The following is a 15856-nucleotide window of genomic DNA, read 5'->3' on the forward strand; positions in this document are numbered from 1 at the left end:
CATGGCCGGTTACATCTGTTCGTCGGGTTACATGAATCGTTGGTAACCTATTCTTTGTAATATCTTCCCCATCCATTATGTAGCTGAGCAGCATCTTACGTCCCAAGCGAATGGCTGCTCATCTTGCAGATAGGTACTGTAGATAAACCTACGGCGCGGCATATCCCCCCCGCTAGTTGACAGCTATTCCTTCAACCAAAGAAAGCTTCTACGGCGCGTCAGCTGCATGTCAGCTAACCGCGAAAGCTGATTAGACCCGTGTCATACGTTAGCAGCCGAAGGTTGGTAGCCACGTGCAGTCAAAGGCTTGTCTGACCTTCCTACTACTATGTAGACGGCTCGCTTTGTATGCAGTTATCAATAGTGCATAGGGACGGCGGGCCATTTTCTAGGTCAGGTACCTATTCGACTCTTACGGCAGGCCATGCAAGATGATGAAATGGTTGCAAGAGGATTGTCTTTGGGATCGCCGCGTATGTGCTTATGTGCTTAGTTAGATTAGTAGAAATATATATATATATATATCCATGATATATAATACCTATCTCCAATTTGATTCTGCGATTTTGAGTAGTTTATTCAGTGATCGTCTTCTGGTTGTCGTTACGGCTGACCTTCTTCTCATCGAATGCACTACGAAAACGGTTAACCCCTATTATGGCGTAATATGCCCACTTCATTTTGATGACATGTATTTATAGTAGCCACCCAAATAGTGCTTAGCCATCGGCAAGATGATAAGATCTATGTACACATGCAAGAAATTATTTCTCACCGTATCATTGATGTACCTACGTTGTATTCGACTTTTTCTTGGCTTATCGATTCGGACATTCTACGAACATGTACAAGAACCGGCCGAGAGCCAGCCTTTTCACTTATTATAAAATACCTAGTAGGTAGGGACGGTCAAGAAGAAACTATTCTCAACTTGGACCCAGCGGAACTGATCAACTCGGTATTTCCACTTGGGGGTTTTCTTTTTGAGCCGCCCGGTGGTCCCGTGGGCCAAAACATCAACTTGAGACGGCGGCTTTGGCGACTTTGCAAATCTTCGCTGTCGATCTCGCGGAGCTAACCGGTCCTGAGGCTCCAACTAGAAGTCAAAGTTCGAGAAGGGATACAGTCTTACCGACCCAAATTCGGTAGTATCGAGAGCGGAAAACAAGATCGTCGGAGGTGGAAGTACAAGTACATGTGGGTAGAAATAGCCATCGACCTGGTCATGGACGGGACACGACCTTATCGAAATTAAACGATCTTCGAGACCCAATTTGATTGACGAATGCAACACATCAATCGCGAGCGATAAGTGGGAGTAGTTATGCCTACATTGCCTAGTATGTAGAACTAGAGTAAGAGAAATGCTCTACTCCGATATTAGTTATTTTAATAGGTAGGTAGATTTAACACTACAGCACTACTATGTACACTACGCCAACCTAGCTGCCGGGATTCTAGAGCTGGCTGGCTGTGTAGCATTTGGTAGATAGGTACTGGTAGATAATACTCTCATCAGCGTTCCCACAACTTGACTCGCGCAGCCGTTGCCACACTCATTCGACAAATTGTCGTGGCACAGATTTAGTATAACACATACAATTGCGAGAAAAGGGATGCGGTTAGGGGGGTATTGGAATGGACAGAGTCGACGAAGCTTACGAATAAAACCATGAACCTACTCGTCTTGCCTTACGTATATAGTGCCTTAGTCAAATGCTACTAAGGCTCGGCAGCTCAAAAGAGACTACTTACTCATCTAGATAATGTGTAACGCCCCTACAGTAGTAGCGTTAGGCAAAGACAGTATACGCATACCAGTATGTCGTGCTCGATATCTGAGATGCTTGAGGGCGACGTTGTGCAAGGGACGGGTATGAGCTTCATCTTAATTATGAAATTACGAGCAGGGGTTTCCTGGTGGTTGCTGGTTGTGCCGGTGGTAAACCAACCCTCTCTTCTTATGCTCTTAATTGCAGTAGCACACCGAATTCGCTCCTATCAGAGCATCTGAGGTCGACCACCTTTCACATGCGGACATCTACTAACGTCTGTCTAATGTCGGTTATGCATTTTACGCACAGCATGTCAATATAATAGTAGCGAGTGATCGTCATAATCATCCATATCTCACCTATTAGGGAAGTTAGAGGAGAAGTCTTCCCAAGTTTACCCCTGACTTGATGTTCAGTGGCTTCTAAAGGAGGGGGGGGAAACTAGCGGTAACTAAGCGGTGTCTGGGTGTTTAACTATTCGTGCTACTTGGTCGAATCACAACAGCGAGGCTACTTCATTGCTTTCAGGGACATGCCTCTAACAGAAACTTGTTGACTTTGGTCCCTGCAGCCGCCTCAAATCCGTTTTTTAATAGCGAGGGGAAAAGTAGATTGATCAAACCAATCTGGAATAACAGCCAACTTAATCTTCACTTCAATCCTAATTTAGAAACGAGGCATCGTTTTACTAAAATGCCTCGATGATTCGAATATCGTAATTGTTATGTTTCATCCATACCTACCCTTGGGATATAAGACATTGGAATTCACATGTTTGGTTGGTTCGACTGCTTCAAGTCTTGAAATGGACACTTAACGCTCCAGAATCTCCCTCAACAAGTGTGTATAAGGTACAGTAGCAACAGTAGTGATAAATAACCAAATAACCTTGGAATAACAAAGCTGCTGCAAAGTCAAGTTGAGGACTTTTCATATGCAGGTATAATGTAGCGTCTTGACCGTATCTGGTATAAGACCCCCTCTAATTGGACGGATGAAGATTGGAAATGTTCAAATGCTGCCAAGTTGCATGACGGAGAGACAGGGATGGAGGGGTAGTGATAAGCGGGTCGTCGCACACACGCTACCTGGCTACTACATGGCCATAGATGGCCTACACAAGTTTTAGTGTGGTAACTCCTAGTACACTCCCAGACTCCCTAGTTAGGTACTTGCATATAGTACCCAGCAGGCCTGGAGCTAACACACAATTCCACAATTTTTAGTCTAGTACCCCTCCAAAATAAACCACCTGGGCAAAATATTATACATAGAAAAACACCACGCTTCTCTCCTGACCACCGGTCCCTTTTCTCAAGACTTCTCGTCTGCCACACGAACTTCTTTCGCGTAAACCATAGACTTAGACAGACTTTATCCTTCAGCCTTCGTTGACTTGGATAGTCTATCCATTCATTTTCGTCTTTCTGACACCCTTCTGCTTATAGAGATTCACTTGACCCGGGCATATTTCCCCGTCTTGTGTTGAAACCAAGACAAGATGTGTGCAGACATGTAAGTTTCCTAGTCCTTTGAACATTGGAGAAAGAAATCCTACACTAAATTGGCAAGAGCTCCTTCGGAAAAATTCAATTGACTAATATCTGCACTCATAGCAACGTCGACGTTCTCGTTATCGGTGCTGGCCCTACGGGTCTAGGTGCTGCGAAGCGCCTCAACCAAGTTGTATGCCACACCGCCATTCAGACACTGGAGTATCGTGAACTAATAATTTCGTGCAGAATGGCCCCTCGTGGTTAATCATTGACTCTAACGAAAAGGCCGGTGGTCTTGCCTCTACTGACGTCACTCCTGAGGGCTTCGTAAGTTTATTGAACCCAAGGTCGTTTCCGCCCAGCAGGGAAAGCTAACCGTTGGCCTTGTTTAACAGCTCTACGATGTTGGCGGTCATGTCATCTTCTCTCACTACAAGTACTTTGACGACTGCATCGACGAGGCTCTTCCTAAGGAAGATGACTGGTACACCCACCAGCGTATCTCCTACGTCCGCTACAAGGGCCTCTGGGTCCCTTACCCCTTCCAGAACAACATCTCCATGCTGCCTAAGGAGGATCAGGTCGAGGCTATTGACGGTCTAATCGATGCTGCCTTGGAGGTTCGCGTCGCGAACACCAAGCCCAAGGACTTCGATGAGTGGATCTTGCGCATGACTGGTACTGGCATTGCCAACATGTTCATGCGACCATACAACTACAAGGTCTGGGCTGTTCCCACCACTAAGGTAAGTCGTATAACATCACGAATTGCTCCGTAACATGCCGTCTAATTTGCGATCCCTAGATGCAATGTCAATGGCTCGGTGAGCGTGTAGCCGCCCCTGATGTCAAGAACGTTGTGAAGAACGTTGTTCTTAACAAGGTTGCTGGTAACTGGGGTCCCAATGCTACATTCCGCTTCCCCGCCCGCGATGGTACTGGTGGTATCTGGATTGCTGTTGCCAACACCCTCCCTGACGAGAAGAAGCGTTTCGGCAAGAAGGGTGAGGTTACTAAGGTCGATGCCGACAAGAAGGTCGTCACCCTCAAGGACGGCACGACAATTGGCTACGGCAAGCTCATCTCCACCATGAACGTTGACCAATTGGTCGAGTCCATGGGCAACCAGGAGCTCGTTACCCTTAGCAAGGGTCTGTTCTACTCTTCCACCCATGTCATCGGTGTTGGTCTCCGTGGCGCACGACCCGAGCGTATCGGTGACAAGTGCTGGGTGAGTTATTCCTAGAAATTGAAATCTCTTGAACCGCAACAATTATGACTAACCATCTTCAGCTATACTTCCCCGAAGACAATTGCCCGTTCTACCGAGCGACCATCTTCTCTAACTACTCCCCCTACAACCAGCCCCAGGCTGATGCTAAGCTCCCGACGATCTCGATCGCGGACGGCAGCAAGCCTGCAAGCACAGAACCTAAGGAAGGTCCCTACTGGTCTATCATGTTGGAGGTTTCTCAATCTTCGATGAAGCCCGTTGACGAGGCCAACTTACTGAAGGACTGCATCCAGGGCTTGGTCAACACTGACATGATCAAGCCTACGGATGAGATCGTCTCCACCTACCACCGCAAGTTCGACCACGGTTACCCCACTCCCTCGCTAGAGCGTGAAGGTGTCCTGAAGCAACTTCTCCCCAAGCTTCAAGACCTCGACATCTATTCTCGTGGCCGATTCGGCAGCTGGAGATACGAGGTTGGCAACCAGGACCACTCGTTCATGTTGGGTGTTGAGGCTGCCGACCACATCGTAAACGGCGCGGTTGAGCTTACGCTTAACTACCCCGACTTCGTCAACAGCCGCCAAAACACTGAGCGTCGTCTTGACCAAGGCCCGTTGGCCGCTAAGAAGAGCCTGCCTTCGCACCCCAAATAAACGTCCGTCTCAATAACGAGTAGTCCTTGAAGGCGTACATACTCGCTTAATATTGTGTCTCCCGGAGACCTCTATAAAAACACCAGGGAACTTCTAAGAGTTATGTTGAGCATATGGCAATTCATGTTTGATGAGTGCGACGGTAATGGAACGTTAGGATGATTCAGACGCGGTCATGTGATGATATGGCATTATAAACCCATGTTTCTCTGCGTTAGAGAGCCTGATGAATAGAAAGAAAGAAATTAGATTTATGAACCCATTGCTATTTGATAATCGCATAGTGCATGTACGGTGATGTAACTCGGCTTGCTTAGCCAATGAGTTTGGACAAGGTGGGAAATCCACCTACCTATAAGTGAAAAGAGTTGCATGAAAATATCAATAGCCTTGCAGCTCTTAAAGTCTTACATGCCTACGCTACTACACAAGTAGTTTACGTAGGTGGCTCGTAGATGATCTCTTGGAGGCATGTAACAAGTGACAAGTCTCTTATCGTACCTGATCATGCTTTTGCCTCTTATAACAACTTGGCCGCGCATAGTACACTTGACGTATTTGGCGTCCTATAAGACGATTTTACGTGCAATTAAAGAAATGTTGTCAAAAGAAGAGTCGTGGGAATCCTCTTTGGTAAGTACCTAAGTATGCCACTTGCGTCGACTAAAATAAAAGTAGCCGAAGGGACCCCATTCGCTGCCAAGGATATCCGCTAAGGTTGTGTTTAGAGTTGGAGTTTTTTCAAGCTACGTAACTGCGCCAGGTCCGCAGGAGGAGCGATGTTCGTCACACCCCACGCAGCTTGCCACGGCTCGGAGCTCCCGCACTTTCCAAGTAGTAAATCTAGGTATGTATGTACATGGTGGTATGTAGGGAGTTAAGTTTGGTAAGAGCGGCAAATGTTCTCCCATATCTCCATGACCAAGGTTAGGTGCTGGTTTTGCTAGCGAGGGAAAGAGGGGAAAGCAAGGTTTCAGATGTAACTCTTGTTAGCGGAATACTCGACACAATGAGGGGCGGTCGCCAGCCATCCATCCAGCCATGTACATTCTAAAGGATGTATGAATGTATAAACGTACCTATAAACTCTTCTCATCTACAATTCTGTATGTAGGTAAGAGGTGGATTGTCTCTCCTCTCTTTGTATTAGTTTATTAGTTGATTAAACGAAATTTTCCTGTACCACAGACCTTCTGACCATTCCGACCATTCACAATATTTACCAAGGTCCCGCGCTATGGAACTGGATCACTGGATCCTGGATCTGTAATGTACAATAGAGCAAACCGGTCCTAGGAGAGACTAAGCGACAAGCACCAAAGCACCAAAGCACCAAGTTCCACTTGCAGAATTCCACAAACCAGTCAAACCAGCAGATGACGACCCTAAACACTAGTGCATCTGTTTCCTGGGCCAACTTATACACGAGCCGAAGCACAAAAGCCCCGGGCGGAGATCGTCAGCCCAGACACTGAAAACACTTGAATTCTTCGGTTCCGGTTTTGAAGGTGGCCAGACAAGCCATGTGTGTCGCGACGGTGGCATCACGCTTGCTCTTTTCCCACTGAACGACACCGTGGCCGGCCGACCTTGTCTACATTGCCTACATTGCCTACGCTGCCTACCTTGCCTACCTATGTATGCCGGGATATCATCATGGACGGGACCGCGGTCATGCCGGATGACCAGCTCGATCCCCCAGCCCGTATCTTCGATCGGCTCCGACAACTAGGCGGTTTTACTTGGGATGAGTCGAGAAGGCCATTCCATTCAAGCTATGACAACTGGTATCCTATGACCCGAATGCGATGAGTCTCGCATAATTACAATGGTAGCTGTCTAACACGGATCGTCTTTGTCTAGGCATATCTATGGCACCAGATTTGTATCGCCGTATTCCACCACTACAACGATAACACCCTTGCAAGCCCTAAACAGCCCGCCGGGGATCGTCAAATTAGTCCCGAGTCGCCCATCGCCCGGCGACGTCCACGTCGTTGGCTTTACCTCGCAGAGCGATGGGAGCAGCGAACGTTCCTCGACTTCTCCTCCCGCCTTCTCTAGCTTAAATACCGACCTTTCCAATGTCGAAGAGCAACATATCGTTGCGCGGGTATCTTACCATGTCCTTCGCGAGGAGAGAACATTTCATATAGCAAAGAACCTGATGGCCACGGCTGATCCAGATGGGATACATAATGTAAAGCCGATCGACCTCATTCGCTTGAGTCCGCAACCGGGTGACCGTGCGGCCATAATCGTGTCGATCTACGAGCATCCAGGAGAGAACTATCTCTTTAAAACCTTGGATCTGGGGCCAGCATTTTACTATGCTAGGAAAGTCGAGGACCGGTTCGAAGCCTATCGAAGGACCGACTTCACTCTGGAGCCTCCCATCAGTCTAGTACATTTTCTCGACTTCGCGATTGGTGCTACGCAGTGTTTGGAGATATTACATCATGGCCACGGTATGGTCCATGGAGAAATAAGAGCAGATGCGTTTCACTTCAACATCGAAACCAATAAGGTAAAGCTAATATCTTTCGGCTCGGGAGTAAGGTCGTTCGAACACGGGCTCACTAGCACTGGATGGTCGACGCTCTCTAAAGAGCTCGGAGCGAAGAACAAACTAGTTTATATTAGTCCAGAGCAGACCGGTCGCATGCCAGCAGAGCCAGATACGAGGACTGATATTTATTCTTTAGGTGTCCTATTTTGGATGCTTCTAACTCAGCAGCCTGCGTTTACCGGGACCACGCCTTTAGATATCGTCCAGTGCGTGCTAAATCGTCGCATTCCTTTGGTGTCTAGTATTCGGACGGATGTGCCCGAAGTCCTTGGCCGCATCATACAGAAATGCACATCCAAGAATATCTCCGACCGATATCATTCAGCTAGTGGTCTGCGTCATGATTTACAAACGGTCCAGAAATTACTGGGAAATGGAGATTGGACGGCCCTGAAAGAATGGCACATAGCCTCGAAGGATATTTCATCATTCTTCATGTTACCTACGGCTATGGTTGGACGTCAGAAAGAGCACGGCGAGATCGTGAAAGTCATCGAAAGAGTCGCAAAGGGCCACGCTATTGCGAGTATTGGAGCAGCCAATCGATTTTCGGACAATTCAGCCCTATCAAGCGAGCTCATCGATACCGCTGAAGTTTCTAGCGAAGGTGCGAGTTCTGTGGAAGGGGGGCTTCGACGCAGCGGCTCCTTTTCACAATCCTTCTCAGATTCAAGGCCAGCGAGAAGCGTTCTCCCACCTTCGGTCAATGGGACCGACACTCAAACCATCTCTGGTGAAACGATCTCCTCGAGCCAGTCAGGCCCCAAGTTAGCCAAAGCTTCGGATAGACATCAATCGGTCTCACTTGAGCCTAAGACAGTCTTCGATACCCTTAGTGAGCAAAGACAAACTTCTTCACGCCACAGCGGCACTGAGACCTCCAGCCTCTCAAGGCAATTGGGGTCAGCGAAATTTCGAAGACGGGGCTATTGCGAGGTCGTTACTATCGAGGGTGCGGGTGGGCTGGGAAAGAGTTTTCTTGTTCAACAAGTATTGGCTGATGCAAGGCGGAGAGGATATTGCGCTACGGCGAAGTTCGACACCGCCAGGAGAACCGCGTTTGGGCCACTGCTGAAATTGGTATCCTCTCTATTCAAACAAGTATGGGGTGAAAGCAATACCGATACTCCTCTCCACCGTTCTCTGAAAGATTATGTCCGTCCGATATGGCCGATGCTTCACAATTTACTAGGGCTCCCCGAGTTTCTCCTAGGTCCGCAAGACTCAACACCGGCCCCGTCTCCTTTGCCACAAGTATCTATGAACGGACGAACCAACAAAATCCCTTCGAGTAGGCGTAACTCATCCCCTGTGAGCTCACTTGGGAAGCCAGGGAGGCCAGGCCATCAGAGTCCACGCGTAACATCACAGAGCTCCCAAGATTTTTTACGAACTGGCGGATCTACAAAAACGATCCGCTTAATGAACACATTCCTGGATTTACTAAGAATATTCACAAGTCACCACTTCGTTTGTCTATGCCTGGATGATCTCCAATTTGCCGACGACGAGTCTCTAGAGTTGATCACCCAAGTGATTTCGGCTCGGCTGAAGATGGTGTTAATTATAACCTACCGGCCTGAAGAATTATCTCCTGACAAGGTCCAAAAGATACTCCAGCCCGCCGAGTCCGATGGTAATTCATTCCTTTTCTCTTCCACTTTCAATGATAAAAGCTAAGTTTTAAGTCAAAACAGAACGCCCCAAATCTAGTGGCCCGAGAATTACGAGAATTGTTCTCTCGCCACTAACCGAATATGAGATACTGCAGTATGTTGCGTCGACGTTATGTCGGCCCCTAGAAGACGTTGCTACTTTGGCCGTCGTGATTCAGTCGAAGACCGCTGGCAATCCTTTCTATATGAGAGAGATGTTGAATGCCTGCTACCGCAAAAGGTGTATATGGTATGACTATAAGGAAAACAGGTGGCGCTTCGACCTGGATTGGCTGTTCGAACAGTTCCAAGGAGAGGATAATTATGATGTTTTGAATAATGACTTCATCACACGCCGACTGAGCGAGCTTCCAGCGGCATCGCGAGCTATCTTGGCATGGGCAGCCCTTTTGGGAAACTCCTTCTCATTTGGCCTGATATGTCAGCTTCTAGCTGGCGATTACGAACTTACTGACGATGAAGAAGGCCATGAGATGAGCGGGATACTCTACCGTACCAAGTATTCCAAAGAAGAGGCAGTGGCAGGGCTACAAGCGGCAATCAATGCTTGCATCATAGTTCAAGGTGAAACTGATGATAGGTTTCGGTTTGCTCACGATAGATATGTTCAAGCGGCGGCGTCCTTAAAAGAATGTAACACCCCTCAAATGCATTTCGCTATCGCACAAACCTTGTTAAGGCATGGTCGACCCGAAGTCAAATCGAGAGATAACACCGCCTCGCATATCACCGAAGCAGTTCACATAATTAAGCGGCAGGTCCATATTCGACAACCATACCGAAAGCATCTGATGGACTGTGCTCTGTGGTCTGTAGAGAATGGCGCCAGACCGACCGCTGCGAAGTATTACCACAGCGCTATCTTGCTTCTACAACCAGACCCGTGGACGGATGGGCTCGAAGATGTCGACTACGAGGAAACCCTAAAACTTCATTTGCGTACGGCGGAATGCTATATTTACATGGGAAATAACGGAACGGCTCACGATCTCGCGGATACCATTCTTAGCAGCGCCAAAAACGCCGAGGACAAAGCCCCCGCCTGGCTTCTCCTGGCCCGAGTTCAATCTCAGAATGGAAATGCGGAGGCAGCGCTTGCTATCCTAAAAGAAAGCCTGTCTCAGTTGAAAGTTGAAGTCGATCCAGAGCCTAGCTTGGAGAAGTGCGATGCGCTCTTCATGGAGTTAGCGACCAAAATCAAAAGTATGGACAGGACGGAGATCTTGGATCCCCTTGGTGCTATAGACAGTCACCAGGTTACCATTGGGGCTATTCTCATAGATGCCATCAGTGCTGCTTGGTGGAGTGACAACTTGGATTTCTACAACCTTTCACTTACACATGTTGTCCTCGCCTTGAAACAAAAGCATTTCCCTCATTCCAGTACCGCCTTTCTCTACGTCGCCATGATCGCATTATCTCGGTTCAACATGGTCGAATTTGCCGCCGAACTCGGCAGCCAATGTCTGGAGCTTCTCGAGCGGTCCCGAGATTCTTTCTCTTCGGCTCGTGGTTATATGGTGTATGCCAGCTTCGTCAGCCATATTCAAGTTCCTATCAGCGTTTCTCTAAACCACGCCGAGCAATCTGTCGAATTCGCGTCCAACGCCGGTGACCGCATATCCGTTATCCTCAGCTTTGGACTCTCGACTCAGATGAGGTTTTTCGCGAGCGAGAATGTTACATATCTAGAATCGATCTGCCAATATTGCTGTGAGGAAGTACCGGCTTGGCACCAAGATACTAGGGGCGGGACTTTCTTGATAGCGGTTAGACAGATATGTCGTGCGCTCCAAGGCAAGACGGGGGCAACGAAGGCAGATACGGTGATGACAGACGATCAGCATAACTCGAGTTCTTACAAGTCTTGGCTTAGCATAAAAACGCGGAACGGTGGCAGGTCTATTCTAATCTACGAGACCATGGAAATTATTGCATTATACTTGTACGGTTATCACAGAGAAGCCTGCGAGATGGGGCGAAGGTGTCTCGATAAGTTGGATTTAATTTGGTCCGCCCGAAACAGTCGAGCCGTCATATTTTTCTATGGCCTTTCCCTTGCGGGTCTGATGCAGCGCAAACTTAACGACCCGAGAACAGCTACTGAAGACTTGCAGAACGAAGTCCAAGATACAATCATCCGGCTCGAGTGCTTGAATAAAAAGATTAAAGATTGGCAGGTCGTTTCAGACGCAAACTATCTTGCTTGGTCAAAATTATTAGACGCTCAAATCGCAGAGCTCCGCGAAGATCATGGCTCTGCTATACGGCACTACGAAGCAGCATTAGACCACGCCTCAGAGTACAGTCTTCTTTTCGAGGAAGCCCTCGGGAATTCCTTAATGGCTGGCTTCTTCGTCAGGCAGTCGGCAAGGCGATCAGCAACGGCGGGCCTGAGAGAATCAGTTGCCCTCTGGCGACAATTAGGGGCGGCTGGAATTGCACAGCGTATTGAGGAAGATCACGCATTCCTTCTCCATAGTCCTGCTCGCCATTCGAGAACGGCCGAAGTTGCCGTACAGACCGATTTTGCCGGAGATTCCGCATCAGTGACGTATGCTGCCGCGGATACTGAAGACGTCCCACAGTCAGTCCAACCTGTCAATGAAGAAACGAAGGAAACCCGGATGGCTGCTTGGCGCGGCTCAACACAACCCGAAGCTGGAGCTGGCTTGCCTGCTCTTGATATGATCGACCTGCACGCCATTCTAGTTTCGTCCCAAGTTATTTCATCCGTCTTACGAGTTGACGACCTGCTCAAGACGATGTGTAACGTTATCCTCCAAACCTGTGGTGGGTCCGCGACCCAAGCAGCGATCATTGTTCAGGACGAAGACGACGAGGAGGACAACTGGTGTATCGCGGCTAGCGGGGATCCAGAAAGGGGTGCCACAGCCAACCTTCCTGGACAACCGCTCATCGGTTCATCACTCGTTGCCGAGAACGTCGTTTTATACTGCGCTCGATTCCGCGAAGTTGTCTTCATCCCTGATCTTATCAGCGACGAGCGATTTGGGAAAGTTAGCCATTCTTGGCTACAAAGCAATTCGCTAAGCAAGGCCGTCATTGCGATACCCATCTGCCATGGTTCAAAGCCGCTGCTTGGAGTACTATACCTGGAGGGCGAACCAGGTAGTTTCACTGATAGGAATGTCACTGTTCTGCAATTGTTGGTGAATCAGATTGGCATCAGTTATTCCAACGCTCTCGCCATGAAGGCAGTCGAGAAGGTGTCCTCAGAGAACGAGGCCATGGTTCGGATACAAAGACAAGCTGTCGCTAAAGCTCGAAATGCTGAGGCCAAAGCCAAAGACGCCGAAGCTGAAGCTAAACGTAACGTTAAGATTGCCGAAGAAGCAGCAAAAGCCAAGAGTATCTTCCTCGCCAATGTTTCCCACGAGCTACGAACGCCATTGAACGGTGTTATCGGTAATTCTGAGCTTTTACGAGACAGTAATCTCAATAAGGAACAACTCGAGATGGCAGATTCCATTCGAGTCTCGGCGGACCTCCTCCTTACGGTTATCAACGACATCCTTGATTTCTCTAAAATGGAAGCCGACAAGATGAAGCTTTACATTACTGCATTCAACCCAGAAGAGATGGTACGCGAGGTAGTCAGAGCTGCCTCGTACAGCAACCGAGAAAAGACGTCCAAGAAAAGCGTTGAAATCATTCAAAACATCGACATACCGCCAATGCTCATATATGGAGATCCAATCCGCTTACACCAAGTCCTTGGGAATCTTATTAGTAACAGTCTCAAGTTCACAGAACATGGCTCTATCACTATTGGTACCAAGGTGGATATGAATACCCCAGAACAAGCGAAACTTACCTTCTGGGTCGAAGATACTGGTATTGGTATCCCACCCAAACAGCTGGCTAAACTCTTCAGGCCCTTCAGTCAAGCGGATGCAAGCACTGCTCGCAAATATGGCGGTAGCGGGCTCGGCCTCAGCATCTGCAAATCGCTTATTGAGAACATGATGAAAGGCGAGATCAAGTTGGAGAGTACAGAGAATAAGGGTACGAAAGCCTGGTTCACGGTCACATTTAAAAAGACGACGCCCGATGTAACAGCCGGAGAAGCCCAACCCGCTACTACACCTGCAGTGGTTGGAAGACGTAACAACTTTCCTCAGCCGACACACAATCAGCATCTGGTGCACCCGGTCATGGACCTAGCCAAAATTCCGAAAGATCAAATCCGCATCTGCATCGCAGAAGACAACCTCATAAATCAGAAGATTGCTATCAAGTTCGTGCACAAGCTTGGATATAACAAGGTTGATGCTTATGAGAATGGACTTAAGGCGGTAGAAGGTCTACGGCAGAAGGCTAGGGAGGGTGTTCCTTACCACGTAGTCTTGATGGATGTTCAGATGCCCATCCTCGACGGGTACGAAGCCACAGCGCTTGTCCGCAAAGATCCTATCGAAGAGGTGAGAAAAGTCTTGGTCATCGCCATGACAGCTTCTGCGATACAAGGCGACAGAGAAAGATGCCTCGCATCGGGAATGAACGACTACCTTGCCAAACCGGTCAAGGCAGATTTGCTCAAGAGGAAGTTAGATACCTACACTACGGGGATCATCCAACCTCCAACACCACCTGCTACACACCATCCTGATCCTATCTCTACGCAAACAACTCCGACAGAATCATCGGGTAGCAATGACACGCCCGTCCCTAGTCCTCCTACGGTGAATCCGCTCAATTTCATGGCCCGCTCTCCACCTCTAATCTTACCAATGCAGAATATAGATTCTGCATACACTCCCAGCGGTTCATCCAGCGAGAAAACATCGGACGAGATCGTTTCGCCGACAACGCGCCGGCCGCGGAAATTGACGAAGAGCCGGAACAACAGCGAGACGAAGATCGTATACACCAGTAGCGCCGATAAGCCGAGGGCTGTCTTAACTAAGAAGAACCCGAAACCATATTCAAGCAGTTCGTCTCTTCTAGAAAGCGATACGAGCCATGACGATTGATGATAAGGGTTAAAGTTGCTTTATGAATACGCAGGCAGGGCCGGTAGTTGATCGGTAGAGGGCTTTTAGTCCCAAATAGACGCATTCTGGAGTTATGGGCGTCTAAGTGAAACTCGAAGTACATCGAGATGGGTTGATGGCAATCCCATCATCTTCTATAGAAACATCATGTCTACCTAAGTAGTCAACATGAATGCTTCTTTTTTCTTGCCATGGAACCATGATTATTCATGGACAGATCGCATACAGGCTCATTCTAAGTAGCTTGTTTAGAATCTATTCAAGTTGTCTATTTTCTTCCACGCTATTTTCTGTTTGACTTCACTTCTCGCCCGTACGGGTTTAAAGATAACTCGTGCGGGTAATCCCTTTTCTACCATAACAAATCGGTATCTAATCGTCATGGTCAAGGAATACGGGGGCGGCCGGGGCGAATTTTGGTGTTGGGATCATGGAACATACACGGCATTTCTTCTCTATTGTAACCCCCTTTTCATGTTTTTATTATTACTATTATCATCATTATTCATGTGTTTTCGGATCGGGTTTTCTCTGCAGGTGGAAAAAAAATATCAACGGGAAGGGATATTGGTTGATGGTGGAACGGGCTTCGAATGTGCTTTCTTACTTGAATGTTGTCTAGCGAGCGTTTCGTCGAGATCGTTATCATCGCAAGTATAGAATACGTATACGTACACATGAAGGGGGACGGACACGCACATACGGCACGGGCACGGCGTTACATGATCACGCACACGCATACACCATACATTACCTAGGTACACACATATACACACATACGCACACGGAGTTTACGTGGTCCTCGGCGTGTTTCCGGGACGGGGAGATGACTTTTCGTTGGGCAAAGCAAAGTGGGTTTGGTTCATGATAATAACTACCTACCTACATACACATATGGTTTGGGCGACGCGACGCGGTGGTTTTGACGGGATATCTGCCTCGGTACCTACCTATTAAACGATCGTCTAGCAAGTCTTTCCACTTCGTGAAAAGGCGAGCTGGCAGGTCTAGTTACGAACCTACTGGGAGGCGAGGGAAGAACGTAGTAAAGAAAGAAAGATCTAAGCCCCCTTCCTTCCATTAGGTCGGATTGGCCTGGTCAGGATATTAGCCTCGTTGCCAAGAGTCTCCGGACACGCGAATACGTATTTAGGAATAAAGAAACAAGTCTTTGGATGTGCTGATCTATGTGACTACTTTTAGGTATTATGCTATAATCTATATACTAAGAATCCTGCGGTGAGTGATGTCCGCTCATGATGGCGTCAACTTACGACGGATCGTGGCTTATTCCCCCCTCTTCGATGACGACGTCTCGCTAGCGAGAATTGCCACTTACCTAGATATACACTTGGCTAAGTCAATGTCTAAAATCCACGTGGAAGGCCCATTTCCCACCGCCAGGCGCAGTCTTCGCCGGTCAAAAATGCAG

At 48.1% G+C, this 15856-nt stretch overlaps 2 protein-coding genes across 2 annotated transcripts; both read left to right on the top strand.

Annotated features, from left to right (window-relative positions):
* Nucleotides 1-2923: 2923 nt before the first annotated feature.
* Nucleotides 2924-5423, top strand: F4807DRAFT_423105 (FAD/NAD(P)-binding domain-containing protein). Its single transcript, XM_047997749.1, has 6 exons — nucleotides 2924-3290; nucleotides 3392-3461; nucleotides 3518-3598; nucleotides 3667-4017; nucleotides 4077-4502; nucleotides 4565-5423. The coding sequence occupies exons 1-6, from the start codon at nucleotides 3277-3279 to the stop codon at nucleotides 5159-5161; spliced, it is 1539 nt and encodes a 512-aa protein (XP_047854892.1). The 5' UTR covers nucleotides 2924-3276; the 3' UTR covers nucleotides 5162-5423.
* A 1728-nt stretch (nucleotides 5424-7151) lies between these two features.
* Nucleotides 7152-14604, top strand: F4807DRAFT_62842 (putative histidine kinase HHK1p). Its single transcript, XM_048003290.1, has 2 exons — nucleotides 7152-9366; nucleotides 9428-14604. Exons 1-2 carry the CDS (start codon nucleotides 7329-7331, stop codon nucleotides 14401-14403), a joined length of 7014 nt encoding a protein of 2337 aa, XP_047854893.1. The 5' UTR covers nucleotides 7152-7328; the 3' UTR covers nucleotides 14404-14604.
* The last annotated feature ends 1252 nt before the right edge of the window (nucleotides 14605-15856 follow it).

The sequence above is a fragment of the Annulohypoxylon truncatum genome, assembly GCF_022578515.1.
Source record: "Annulohypoxylon truncatum strain CBS 140777 unplaced genomic scaffold F4807scaffold_13, whole genome shotgun sequence".
In the NCBI taxonomy this organism is placed as follows: domain Eukaryota; kingdom Fungi; phylum Ascomycota; class Sordariomycetes; order Xylariales; family Hypoxylaceae; genus Annulohypoxylon; species Annulohypoxylon truncatum.